The following is a 14,531-nucleotide window of genomic DNA, read 5'->3' on the forward strand; positions in this document are numbered from 1 at the left end:
TTCGATTCCTCAGTACCACATACATAGAAAGGCTGGAAGTGGTGCTGTGGCTCAAGTGGTAGAGCTCTAGCCTTGAGAAAGTCCAAGGACAGTGCTCAGGCCCTGAGTTCAAGGTCCAGGACTGGCAGAACAAAAAAAAAACCAAACAAGAGTAAAAAAGTAACTAATTATTTTTAAAGTTTTAATTTTTTCAACAACAACAAAATTCATCTTCCAATAGAAAAATGAAACACAATATATATATATATATATATATATCTGTGAGTAATTTCTACAAAAGCTACTCAAAGCCCTCTAGTCAGGAATTTTGCTAGTGATTCTGAAGGTGGAATCTGGTGGTCTTTTCTGACCAAGCTGGATTTGAACTATGATCCTCCAGGTCTCAATTTCCTGCGTAGCTTGGAAATGAAAGGATATAAACCTTATGTAAACTTCAGAAAGGGTGCTTTTATAATTTGCAGTCAAGTATGGAGCCACATCTCCAAGATTATTAACAAGTCTTGGTTATAATTATATCTATGACCAGAAGAATTAAGTGTTCTATTTTCAGGAAATGGGAACTTATTCACATAACTTTAACCTCTGACCTCTTTTCTATGCATAAAAATATGCAATTTATTTAAGATCAAGTCTAGAAGATTACCCTTTGACTTTTCCCTGGAAGCCTGGCTCACATGATTCCTTTTGCCTTCTTCCTTTGGCAGCTCTATTGTTACAGGATCTACTTGACATTTTGATTCTTTATTAAGTTCAGTGTTTACCATTTATAGGAGGCCTTTGGCGTTCATTGATTTCATACAGGTTTTTATTGTGTGTGACTATGAACAGAAATGACCTGCAGTAATTTGGAATTCTGCTAAGTGCTGGTTCTCAGAGACACACTGGTTCTAGGGGCGATGTAGTAGAGGACTCTGCCTGGGCACCAGCCTAGGTTCCCAGTGGCCCTGAAGAAAGTAATTAAAGACACTCTCCACGCACATGTACAGTCCAATGGTGCTAAATAAAGCTATATGTGATCTTGGCTACATGGGAGGTAGACAGGGGGATTGTGCTTTGTGGCCATCCCTAACCAAAAAGAAGTTCTCAAGAACTCATCCTAACCAATGACTGGATTCAATGACATATGCCTGTCCTCCTCAGTGACACAAGGAAACACAAGTAGCAGGATCACAGCTGAGGCCTATCTGACCTTTCCCTTAAGAATAGCAAATAGAAAAAGTGGCTAGAGCTGGGCACAGTGGCTCATGCCTGTCATCATAGCTTTTCAGGAGGCTGAGATCTGAGGATCACTGGTTCAAAGCCAACCAGGGCACTAAAAATGTCTATGAGACTCTCATCTCCAATTCATCACCAGAAAACTGGAAGTGGCATTGTGGCTCAAGGAGTAGAGTGGTAGCCTTGAGCTGAAGAGCTCAAGGACAACACCCAGACCCAGAGTTCAAGTCTCATGACAGACAAAAAAAATGTGGCTCAAGTACTAGAACACCTGGGTAAATAAGCAAAAGGCTCCTGAGTTCAGTCCCCAGTGACAACAGGAAAAGGCCTGAAAGTATAAATATAAATGATAATAAAGATGATAGAAGGTCTAGGCAAGTCATAATTCTGTGCCAGAAAATAGAAATTAGATTAGAACACTGAACAGGTAGCCACATGATAAGTCTATATTAGTGAGTGAACTAGAATAGATTCTTTCAGTTGTTCGATATTTAGTAGTATTCACACATGTGGGTGGGTTGTTGTTGTCCTTCAAATAAATTCTACTACAAGAATATTCTTTCTGAGAGAAATCAAAAAAATAAGTCCCACACATTTTCCAAAAAGAAATGTACTTATTAGCTAGCTTATGTAACTATAACTGCTCTAACTGCTCTGTATATCACCTTGATAATAATTAAAAACTAACATTCCTTGTATTACTTTTCACTTCATCTGCTGTGATACTATCATCAATGCTATCTGGTAGCCCTGTGCCACAGGTTGCAAAGGAAATGCTGTACTGAGGCCATGCATGTGCTATCTTGAGATAGATATTAATGTCTTCCTTTTGTGAAACAGTCACAAAAGCTAAAGATGGAAGACTTGAAGAAATGCATTTGAAGTTAACCAAGGTGAAGTGAGGATTATGATCCAAGTAGGTTTCCATCAGAAGCTCATTTCGCTGTTTTTGTATCTATCTTTAAAACCCTCCGGCATGTCCTATCTCTTATGTATGTATTCTTGTTTAATTTATGTAGTTAACGATGTTATTTCTATGTACCCCAAATTTACTGAAGCTCAAATGCTTGTTCCTAGAAATCAGTTGCTAAGCATGGCAATTTAATTGTGGTAAGTACGTGTGCACACCCCAAAGTACTCCCCCCACACCTCACCAGGGTGATGTATAGTGGAGTTACAGTTACACTCATAAGGTAGTGAGTACAATACTTCCTGAGCATTGTTGCCCCCTCCCATTTTTTCTCCCACTTTTCCTCCTCCACCCCCTCCCAACTTGTAAAGTTCATTTTCAACGAATTGTCTTGTGAATATCAGTTACGCTGGATCACCCTTTGTCCTTTGTCTCATCATCTTCTCTTTCCCCTTTCTTCCCTAATTCAAATAAATGTAGATACAATACACCAGGTACCAAAGTCAGAAACAGCAACAACAGGGCTTAAACCATAAAAGGGGACCCAAAGGAGTAAAGAAACAATTTCACCTACTACATTAAAAAACAACCACATATCCATCTCCCTCACCAGGAATATTTTTGTGCATTGTACATCAGCACTACCGACCTCAAGCTATTTCAGTGTGAGGAGTTAGGACCTCTGGGCCTCTAAAAGTGAACGATGACCTGAAGATGGTGAGATATGGTGATGACTTGACAAACCATCCCTAATGATCCAATGCTTCCACTCATATCTCTCCCCACACTGCTTCTGACAAAAATTCCATTGGGTCACTCAGAATTTCTCCATTTTTCACACCAATTAGTGTAGGTCGTAAAGGTCAATAAGGCAGAGCCACCAGTGGACAAATAATAAGGGAAACATTTATGTAGTAAAAGACTCCAGAAAACCTGCAACCAAGAAGAGTGAGGCTGCTTCTCATCCACACACATCATGGTCTGTTTTACACAGACCAAATAGGACAACAAGAAATTGGGATTGAGAGTGGGAAGATGGGACCGGAGTCACATGAACCATACAGCCATATGTGTAGTGAGCTAAAGACTTTGGCAAACAAGCACAGCAGTACATGTTTGGTAATGACACTTACAGAATGCAAGTGTCAATTTTACTTAAGGGTAGAGAGAATTTGGTAGATGAGTCATCTTAACCAGAGACTGACTGTCACTGCATCATCTTCCTCTTCCAAAGTTACTCTTTCATTCTCTACTTCTTGTTGGCTCTTCTACTTTTGACTCTTGCTCTTTAAAAGGGTATCCTAATCTGAATCTCTACCTTTGATCTCATCAAAACCCCATCTTTCATCCTCCACATACCCTGAAGTCCTTTATTAATACACTGAGATCATCACTTGTCTTCATCTGCATAATTCTGAAGAGTTCTGAAATTCTTTATATGCTGAGTGAAATAAAGAACAGCTCTTCAAAAATCATCATACCAGCATTTCACTCCAAGTCTGAGAAATTTGACATTTCCAAGTAAGGAAGCGCCTAAAGGTATTTACATAAAGTTCCATGATTTGAGCATTTTCCTATGAAAGGATGACTGTTTAGAACAAAGAAATGAGGGCTGGGTGAAAGAAATCCCTCTTCCTCTTACCGCTAATCTCCAGCAAAGGCATTTAAAAAAATACAATGTAAGTTTGTATTTTATTTCTAGAGGAAGTGTGCTCTAGCATGTACCAGGGACAGGAATCACGCTCTGATTAGTACCACTGGCTCTCTTCCACAACCCTTTGACAAATACAGGTGCACAATTTCCCAGAAACACTCTAGGCACTGGAACTATAGACCTAAAATATGAAAGAGCTTCTTTTCTCTGCAAGGTTGGAACCTGTGAGATCAATGAACATTTCAGGGATGCTCTGTGAGTCCTGATGACAGTCATATGAGTAAGACAATTCTGTCAATCCTGCCTGACCCCCAGTGAACAACCTAACAGGCTTAATTCCCAAAGTGTTCAAATAAGCCAATCATACACTCTACAGACCTCTCCAAGACTGTTCCAATGGCCTCTACTATTTCAGCAGTTCCTACTGCAGCTCCTATATGGCCCTGCTTGGAATGACTTGTCCTCTTCCCCAACACAGCAACTAAGAAACTACTGTGAATGTTATCTGCCCAGTGTGGAGTACTATAAGGTAGGGAGCTTCGCCCTGTTGAGGATGACAAAGCCCCTCTCTCCTATTAGGGTGAGCCAGAGATGATCAGAAAAATCAAAGCATGGGAACTGATCAGAAATAGGGATGTAGTTCAGTAGAAGAGTGCTTGCTTGGTATAGGCAAGCACCGGGTTTGACTTCCACTGCTACACCAAGTAAAAATAAGAACAGTAATTCTTAAGAATGGTGAGTGAAGTTAAGTCAAGACCAGAGAGACAATAAGATGCATATCTGTTCTCATATGTGGAAGTTAAAATTAATCTATAAATATATAAGGATAGTTTGCCATGTATCCTTGGATACGCAGGGCTAATATCCAAAGTAGGGTAGATTTAGGAGAGAACACAAACAATGTAATTCCTTAGAAAGTCTAAGTCACAGTCCAAGAAAATGAGTATCAGGAAATCAGGTACTGAGAGGTGAGAGGATGGGGTCAAGGAGAGGGAGGAGAGGAAGTAAGAGAGGAAGATGAAAGAATGCAGTCATAAAATTAAATGCATACTCTACAAAATTTTAAAAAAATTGAGAGAAGTGTGGTTTGGGAGGGATGGGGGAGAATGACAAAGCAGGCTTGCCAGTGACCATATTCATATGTCTATAAATACTGATTATATTTATATACTACTTTATTGAATGGCAACTTCTTTGCATACCACTTAAAGATAAAAATAAAAAGTTTTTTCAAAGTAGTTCTTTTTTTTTGCCATAGGTAGACAGCTTTTGGAAACATCTGTTTTATGAAGGAAGGATAATCTGCAATGCCTAATAAGGTAAAACTAAATTAAACAGGGTCTAATAGCTGGACATCCGGGCATAAGGAGCTTCCTATCTTGAGTTCGACCCACTTCTCCAAAGAGATTGAAGCAGGCCTAAGGAATGGAGTGTGCTTGCTCTCACCTTGTATATCTGCAACTCTGATGTTTCCACTGGGTCAGAAACACTAACGCCACCCAAATCACACTGTGACATCAGGTAGAAAAGTTGCCATATTTTAATATTTTCATGTGGTGGCCTCTGCCACCCATCTATCACCACTTAAGATCTCTGATGTTTTATGAGAGAACGGAAGGCAGGAACAAGTCAAATTAAATTCATACAGACACATTTTGTTTAAACATGTGTAGCCAAAGTCTACTAGCAAGATAACCAAGTTGCTGGTAGGTTTTCCTGTCTTGTTTGATCTCAGAGGTGATTCACTCAGGAACTTGAAGACTGCTTTTCAAATGAACATAGCAGAGCTATTAGCCCTTAATTGCATTCCCAGTCTGTGTTTCCTAGCATGTCCAACATTCTTGATTTAGGAATGATGCAAGCCTGGTGTAACCAGAATGGGAGTTCTTTCTTATCAGACGGGAGGGAGTTCCCTCAGGTCAGAAACTATTTTCTCCCTGGAAGAAGTGGTGGGAAATTCCATGTTAGGTGATTTTTTTTTTAAGGCAGATGGAAGGCTGATATATTTAGCAGCTCCAGAAATATCATTCCATTAATTATTCTGTCAAGATCTTGATTACCAGCAGCCTGTTTTACTCAGGCTGGGAGCATTTTACATTTACACTTGAGATTCTTTTAATACAGCTAAGCAATGTAACTAGGAAATGAAATTACTTCGTTGAGTGTAATATTTGGAATTTGGTGGTGGTAAATAGATGGTTATTGTTAGAACTGAAAACAGATGATGATACAAATTACATAAGAAAAAATAGATGTACAAATACATGTTTACAGAGAGGGATGAATGGGAATAATGGAGACCTAAGAAAGATTAACTAGATGATGAAATGGACAATAGATTATAAGTGGCTAGATAAACACATACAGAGAAAGATGAGGGAGCAGGAACAAAAGGGAAGGTAGGGGAAGAGAGAGAGAGGAAGAGGGTGAGAGGCAGTGTAGTCTTGGCACACTAATGTTTAATCTTAATAATTAGTTCCATAACATTTAACTTTTTTGTAGAAAGATTTTATTAATACTGATTTTTTAAATCATATTTCAAATGTCAAGTTTAACAAACAAGTATTCAAGAATGGAATCTCTATATGCAATCACTGGCACATAACTTTAAGAACAAAACTAAAATTAAGCTGTGTCTTTGTATGTCATAGACACATATCCATGTATATATCAATACATCTATAGAATATATATCCATTTATATATCAATATGTCTATAGAATATATATTCTATCTTATATGTCTATATAGTTATATTTCTATCTTCAACTTCATGTCATTGACCTTGAATACCTGAGTAAATGAGTCATCAGTCTTGTGTTTTTGGGATCTAATATCCACATATCAAGGAGACCATGCATCTTTTGTTCCTTTGGTCTTGACTTATCTCACTCAACATGATTTGCTCTAGTTTCATCCACTTCCCAGTGAATGGCATTATTTTCTTTTCTGCTGGCTATGTAGAATTTCATTGTATATATATACCACGTTTTTTGTATCCATTCATCTGTCATGGGGCATCCCGGTGGTTTCTATCCATTAGGTATTGTGAATAGTGCAGCAATGAACAGTTTGGCAAAAACTATGACTTAAAAATTAGAAAGATTGGGCCGGAATTTGGCCTAGTGGTAGAGTGCTTGCGTAGAATGCACGAAGACCCAGGTTCAATTCCTTGGTACCACATACATAGAAAAAAAAGCCAGAAGTGGTGCTGAGGCTCCAGTGGTAGAGCTCTAGCCTTGAGAAAGTCCAAGGACAGTGCTCAGACCCTGAGCTCAAGTCCAGGACTGGCAAAAAAAATTAGAAAGATTAACAATTAAAATGTTATATTTCTGTATAAAATTGTGTCAGCTGCACTTTGAACAGAGTTTGTCCCCTTCTTTGCCTTTGGATAACTTACGAAAGAAGGCAAGTAAGTATCTTTCTCATTGCTTGGCAAACTCACACACTTTTAAGTTTGGACCAGACAGCAACATTGTATCCTCATACTTCCAGGGATATTGTTACACTGCCAGGAGTTTCTCAAACAGGAAGTTTTCACCATTGTCATCTCCTGGAGAACTTTCATCCACTGATGAACGTTATCACCATTTGTAGTTTTAAATTTTCTTTCACCAAGTTTTAGCTGCATAGCACCATACTGTCCATATTGACAGGGGAATGTGGACTTATCTCTTCCATATTCCACTGACGTTTGATTTAAATTTCATTTCCATCATTATTTTTTGGTTTTTCTACTCTCTTTTTATTTTTCTTCTTCTTCCTTCTCTTTCTTTCTTTCTTTTCTTTCCCTCCCTTCCTCCCTCTCTTCTATCCTTCCTTCCTTCCTTCCTTCCTTCCTTCCTTCCTTCCTTCCTTCCTTCCTTCCTTCCTTCCTTTGTTTCCTTCCTTTAATCCTCCTCCATCCTCTTCCTTCCTCGCTGTCATTGTCTTTGTTGTCCTCCTCCTCTTCCTCCTCCTCCTCCTCCTCCTTTCCTCCTCTTCATCACCAAACACCATTCTTTATGGACAGCTTCCTCTTTTGATTATCCATTCTTATAAAAATCATGCAAATTTATGACTGGGACAAGGAAGGGGCATAGGAATCTGTGGGCTAACAGCTGTGTGGTGACCAATTACCCACATGCTTTTAAAAGAAGAGATGTAACAACTGGTCATTGGTCAAGATATACACCTGTTATTAGTGATTTATGGGCCAAAACGCTAACAGTGCAGTTTGTTGTGTTTTTTTTATCATAAGTGATTCACTTTGAACATACATTGTGTACATACACAAATTGTTCCATTAAAAATGATTTTGGTCTGAGATAGTTATTTGCATTTCTGCAGTACAGACATTAGGACGAAAAAGGAGAAGGAAGATTAAATATGATGTAGAAAACTAAAAACAGGGCCTGACTAGCACAGAAACAAAGGTAAAATTGCTTATCATTGTGAAGAATGGAAAAGAAGGAGGAAAAGCGATGCTCCTCTGGAGTCTCTTTATAGAAAAGTCAGGGAGGAAATCGGCAGAAAACATGGGGAGGATAAGGATAATGGCAAAGAGGCAGTTACATGCTGGTGGCTCATGCCTAGCAATTCAGAATGATGAGTTCTGAGGATGACAGTTTAAAGGCAGCCTGGCAGAAAAGTCTAGGAGACTCTTTTCTCCAATTAACCAGTGAAATGCTAAAAGTGAAGCTGTGGCTCAAGAGATTGAATGCCAGCCTTAAGGGAAAAAGTCAAGTGAGGTAAAGCTATGAGTTCTAGCCCTAGTACTGCTACATAATAGCTAAATAGAGGATCGGAACTATTTTTTCATGTCTCCTGTCTGTTCATTTGAAATTCTGTTTCTGATCTATGACACTGAGTTGAGAATAGAACTAGGAAAGCCTTACTCAAATGGGCAGATGTTTCCTGGGCCCCATGATAAGCTAAGCTTAGTGGAACATCTGGGCTTCGGTGTTAAAAAAAAAAATCAACTAAAATTCTAGCTGTGCCAAGTACTAGCAGAACTACTGCAGATTCTTTACCACATAGTATTGGGATTATTATACACATTGTCTGAAAAAGACTAAGCACATAATAAATACGAAGGCATATAAAGTCATATAATCTAAAGGCATTGGTATGCCTTTAACACTAATAAACAGGGAAGAACAGCCATTTAAGTGTTTCTGTTAGAAAGAAACTGAAATGAGACCAAGTAAAGCTAAGAACTGAACTTGCTACTCAGAGCTTCCAACTGGGTTTTTTGTTTTGCTGTTTTTGTTTTTGCATTTTTAATCTGACAAGACATTGTTTGCAAATGGAAACACGTAGGTAAAAACAAAGGCAATCAATCACAAACTCACACAATTCTGCCATGTTATTCTTTTTTTTTAATTGTATTTCTACACAGCTAGATAATCAGAACTTGGTTTGTTTTTCAAGTGTCTGAAATCAAACCACTGAAAACACCTCAATGCAGAGATAATTAACTGAAAAGACTTCTTTAAAATGATTGAAACAGATCTTTGGGGACTGGGCCACCTTATAATTCAAATAGAAATTGTATTTATGGGCCTTCCCGAGCTAGACAGACACTTGTAAGGAGTTAAAAAGGCTGAGGACCACTGAGTTCTGATGGCTCATACCTGGAATCCTAGCTACTCATGGTTCAAAGCCAGTCAAAGCAGGAAAGTTCATGAAACTTTTATCTCTACTTCATTTCCAAAAAACCCAAACACACAAAAACCTGAAGCGGAGCTGTGGGTCAATTGGCAGAGTGGTAGAGTGGTAGCCAAGAGCAAAAAAGTTCTGTGGTCAGTGCCCAGGCCCTGGATTCAAGTCTCAGGATAATATAAACAAAAAGATCTGATAACAGGATCATGAAATGGCTTTGCATTGATTCGCCTTTTCTAGTCAGGGGTGAAAGGGGAGTTGTTTTACATTGTTTGGGTTCCTATAAACAACATTAAAAAACTTGAAATGTATAATCTTGTCACAGAGCTGCTGATATTTATTACAAAATCAAAGCTTAATAGTATTTAGAGAAAGACCAAGGACATCAATTTAAGGTAAATTACAGCTGAGTATATATAAGACCACATTTTATATCTTTACAAATACCAAGCACATTTGCTGATATTTGTGATAATATAAGGAAGGCCTAGTATTAAGGATTTGGTATTCATTGTAACATTTGGCTAAAAACTATTCATATGTCTGCACACTAGGATTTGATCTATCAAAAAAAGTCCAGTTTGGATTTTTTCCCATAGAACTCTTTTTTTTTTTGCCAGTCCTGGGCTTGAGCTCAGGGCCTGAGCACTGTCCTTGGACTTTTCTCAAGGCTAGAGCTTTACCACTTGAGCCTCAGTACCATTTCTGGCTTTTTTCTATGTATATGGTACTGAGGAATCGAACCCAGGTCTTCATGCATGCTAGGCAAGCACTCTACCACTAGGCCAAATTCCCAGCCCTCCCATAGAACTCTTTTGCTAAGTTTTTTGGGGGTAGATTTAAGAATAAAAGCCATAAAGGACAGTTTTCTGATAATCAGTCACAATATAACATTATTGCTCTTATAAATACACTGAATAATATACTTAAAAAGAAATCTGGTAGCTTGTTTTCTGAAGTTGCATCATAAAAATAATAATATTCCAACAAAGAAAGAGGTTTTTTCTATGTCTTTATGTTTTCACAGGAATGCCTGTTCTTTTTCCTGCTTTGTTTATTACAGATAAGAATTACATGGGTTTTTCTGCTTGTGCTGGCTTTGAATCAAGATCCTCAGATCTCAGTTTCTGGAGTAGCTAGGATAATGGGTGTAAACCACCAGTCCCTGGTCAAAAATGGTTATAAATGTAGTTAGTTAATTAGTTTGTTAGTTTGTTTGTTTATTTATTTATTTATTTTGCCAGTCCTGGGGTTTGATCTCAGGGCCTGAGGACTGTCCTTGGACTTCCTCAAACCTTGAGCTCTACTACTTGAGCCATGGCACCACTTCCAGCTTTTTCTATGTATGTGGTACAGAGGAATTGATCCTGGATCTTTGTCCATGCTAGGAAAGCACTCTACCACTGGGCCAAACTCCTGGCCACAAAGGCAGTTTATTTTTAAAGGGATAAGAGCAAGAGCTGAAAATACCTTCGCTATGGACAGTTTAAGCTGTGTGTGCAGCCAGGCCTCTGTGTCCCCAGATCCAGTTTCTATTCTTGTATAACTGCTCTGTGTCCTGAAATGCCCATTTTCTCTTGTTAGCATCCATCTATGGGCTCCTTTGCCATTGGGAAGCACCAGCGGGAAATCAGTAACCATCTTCTCCAAAATCCACAGTTGGGAGAGGGTAGCCCTTTCTACCACTATAACACTTGCTCAGTTTAGGTAACTGCTCTTTTACCTTTACTTCTTAGATCAAGTGACGGTAGTAGCCTCCCAGGGGGATTAGACGTGGAGCACTTTGCTATCTCCCAGTGTTTTTCCCCACTTAGACGCTGCCTTACAAACTATCCTGACATGAAAACATTTCTAGTCATCACTTATGAGTTTTCTAGCCATCCTCTGTCAACAAATGAATGTCTTTCGCATTTCCCCCCTGGACAACCCATTCTCCCTTCTCAGCACAGAATCTGAGTGGGGCTAATCTCACTATTGAAGGAGATCTACGGATGACCCAGTTTAGGCTTCTCAATATCTGTGCTGAAAGGACTACAGCAGAGAGGCCTCCACTCACTAAGTTACCCAGGTATATGGGGAAAAAAACACCTTGGAGCTCACTGGTAACAGAGAGCTTTTTGTTTTGTGTTTTTTTTTTTTGTTTTGAGAATAACTAGCAAAGGAGACATAGGAATAAACAGATGGAGAGGCCACCAAATTGAATTCCTTGATCCCACCATGCCTGAATCTTACTTTTGCACAATGAAGTTGCAGAGGCTCCTTTTTACTCAAGGTAAATCACAGGATCTCTAATGGGTGTTCTAATAAAAACAGGAAGTTGGAAAGACTAAAGAGTAGAGAATGTTAGGGATTGCGGTTGTTTTAAAACAATTTATCACTCATTCAGAAAGGCTACCTGCAGTGGTTTGGGTAAATGGTGACAATGATATTTCCAACACTGACACTCTGTCTTTAGTTCTCGGAAATCTAAAGTAAATGGGACATCACCAGAGCAAGCAATCCACTTTGCCTTGAACTTGCCGGCCCAGTCCCACACATGAACTGGTACAGACAAAGAACAATGGTGGAAAAGAGCCGAATGCTGTGTTCCAGTATTATTTTCAAGTGCCATTGGATGGAGTCTTCTCAGATGACAGAGTTCCTTGGCAGGAAAGATGTTATTGCAACCATCATTATTCCTATTTACCGACTTTTTGAGAACATGAGTTACTAAGAGGTCAAACTGTACCCAAAGCCCAATGATCCTGAATAGCTGAGGTCAAATTCAAGGGACAGCAGTCAGGTACAAGGCCAATGGTAAAAGCTCAATCTGTTGAAATGAAGAGAAGGAGTAAGTCCCAAGAGATAGTGGCAAAGTGTGCATGACTTTTATCCACAAAGCACTACCCTATACCTTGGGAAAAGAAAGAATGACAGTGCTAGTGTGGCACAATCTTTCCCACAGCAGCTTGTCTTCCCTGACAGATACGAGGTCTCCAATTGTCTTACACAACACTTTTTACTTCTACTTATGTGTCCCATATAATGCAGGTTCTCCATAGTAGTTATATGAGGCCCTACTGAGTGACAGCAGAAATAAACAATATAGTACAATAAAGGAACAAGTCAGTGCATGGCAGTTGCTCTCCAGGTTTCTGGAGAAATCCAGGCACTTATTGCCATGCCTACCATTTGTAAGTGTATGATTTGATCATGCGGAGGAATCTGTATCATCCATGAGCTGGCTTATCAAAAGTCACACAAACACTTCTTCCAACAGCCCTGTCAACTTCCTTGCTTTCCAAGGCACCAGCTCTGCTGTGAGCTTTAGCTTACCTTCCCTCCTCTCCTACATGACCTCCCCCCCCCCCAAAATGAAACCTTTCATCCATTTTCTCATCCACCCGCTCAAGTTAATTTATTACTTTAAAAGCCAATTGACTGCGTGTTTGATTATATGTTGGAGGACCCTGGTGGGTTAAGGGAAATTCTCTGTGACTCAGAAGGTATGTGCTAGTGTACTTAGAATGAAAAAGAACTCCGCATACAGTGTGAATGGGAGACCCAGCCTATGGGATGAGAGAATTCCAGTTGTTCTGCGTACAGGGAGAGCCTAGAGGACAATGATGGAGGGATATGGTTTCCTTACTTTTTCTGCAAGCCAGCCAAGATGCCTGATCTCTCGGCTGCCTGCAATGCCCGTCTTCCCCAGCTGCTCTCTGACTTCGGCCATCACTCGAGCCTGCAGTTCACTGACACTGGCATGGATGGCACTGAACCAGGCCTGGGCAGTGGCTGAGTCCTTGCTCCTGAGGATTACAGTGTGCTTCGCGTCTGGAGAATGGATTTCAAGCTGCCTGAAAGAAAAGAAAAAAGGGTCAGAAGCTTCCTGGAAGAGCCTGATTTCAAGACCTGCCTCACCAGGGTGAATTAATTCTTTACTCTTTTAGCCTGGCATTTTCCAAGGCTTTATCTGAATGGCCCCATCATTCACTTATTTATACATTCCTTCACTCATCCACAAATACTGGTGTATGTTCCGGGATCATGGTTATATAACCATCAAATTACCTGAACTAAGTGTATCTTATTTTCTCATGATTCGGTTGACTGGATTGGCGGGCATTATCATATCTGGACTTCTGTACCGCAGATTGAACTGATTTAACTCACAGAGGATTTTCAGGATATACTTATATATCACTGATGCTGCTGGTAGGAAGTAGATTGGAAAGTCTTGCCACATGCTTACTGCTGCTGAGCAGGAACTGAAAATATTTTAGGATGAAAAATGATGGGATTTAGTATTCTTTAGAAGCCTAGACAGTGGCACTTTCAAGTAGTCGTTAAACACTGGACTCCCGGAGTGAAGGGGTGAAAGGAAAAGGACACAAAGTGGGAAGAGATGCACAGTCTCACAACACCAAATTCACTTGCCTCATCTGAGAGAACAAGAGATCCACATAATTTTACCTTGCAGTCATTTTACCCTGGGGTTACAGGTGACATACGAGAGAACAATAGCAACACTACATGATGTCATATACTGGGGAGGTAGAAATAAGACAATTTTGACTTCAAGTCTTTGCTAGACTACATAACCAGAACCTCAAAAACAAACCAAGCCCCATGAGACTGCGTTGGTATGACCAGAGTGTTCACTTCTATGTCATTTGATAAAGGTGAAGATTTGTGTAAAACCCATTGCTCTCCATCACCCCTGTAAAGAACATGCATTCTATCACCAGAATACTTCCCTCCAACTTCCTATCATAATCCATGTCCCCAATTTTCAGTATCATTGCAAATCTTGGCCTCTTCCCCATTACTTTAATTTTTAGACATACCTTTTTAATGTGAGGGGAAAAGTCTTCTTTATTTGCTCACGTATGCACACACATAAATGCCCTTCATTCATTCATTTTGTATTAGGAAAATATAAGGATTGGGAGCAAGATTATCCATTTGTTAATTTCCTTTCATTTCTCAATAATTATATTGCAATCCATAATAATTTACTATGTGCTAGGCAAAGTTTAAAATCCTTACATAATCCTCAATATATAATCTTCACCTATTATTACATGTAATGTTCTTAAAGAGTCTCACGACTGGCCCGGGAGTTTGGCC

General features: G+C 39.4%; 1 protein-coding gene across 1 annotated transcript in view; it reads right to left on the minus strand.

The window, feature by feature from the left end:
- Sntb1 (syntrophin beta 1) overlaps positions 1-14,531 on the minus strand; it is a 213,688-nt gene that overhangs the window by 67,632 nt on the left and 131,525 nt on the right. The window contains exon 3 of the mRNA XM_090339330.1: positions 13,051-13,258. Coding sequence (XP_090195456.1) covers positions 13,051-13,258 — 208 coding nt within the window. The remainder of the gene's footprint in view (positions 1-13,050; positions 13,259-14,531) is intronic.

The sequence above is a fragment of the Megascapheus bottae genome, chromosome 9, assembly GCF_031878675.1.
Source record: "Megascapheus bottae isolate mThoBot1 chromosome 9, mThoBot2.hap1, whole genome shotgun sequence".
Taxonomy (NCBI): domain Eukaryota; kingdom Metazoa; phylum Chordata; class Mammalia; order Rodentia; family Geomyidae; genus Megascapheus; species Megascapheus bottae.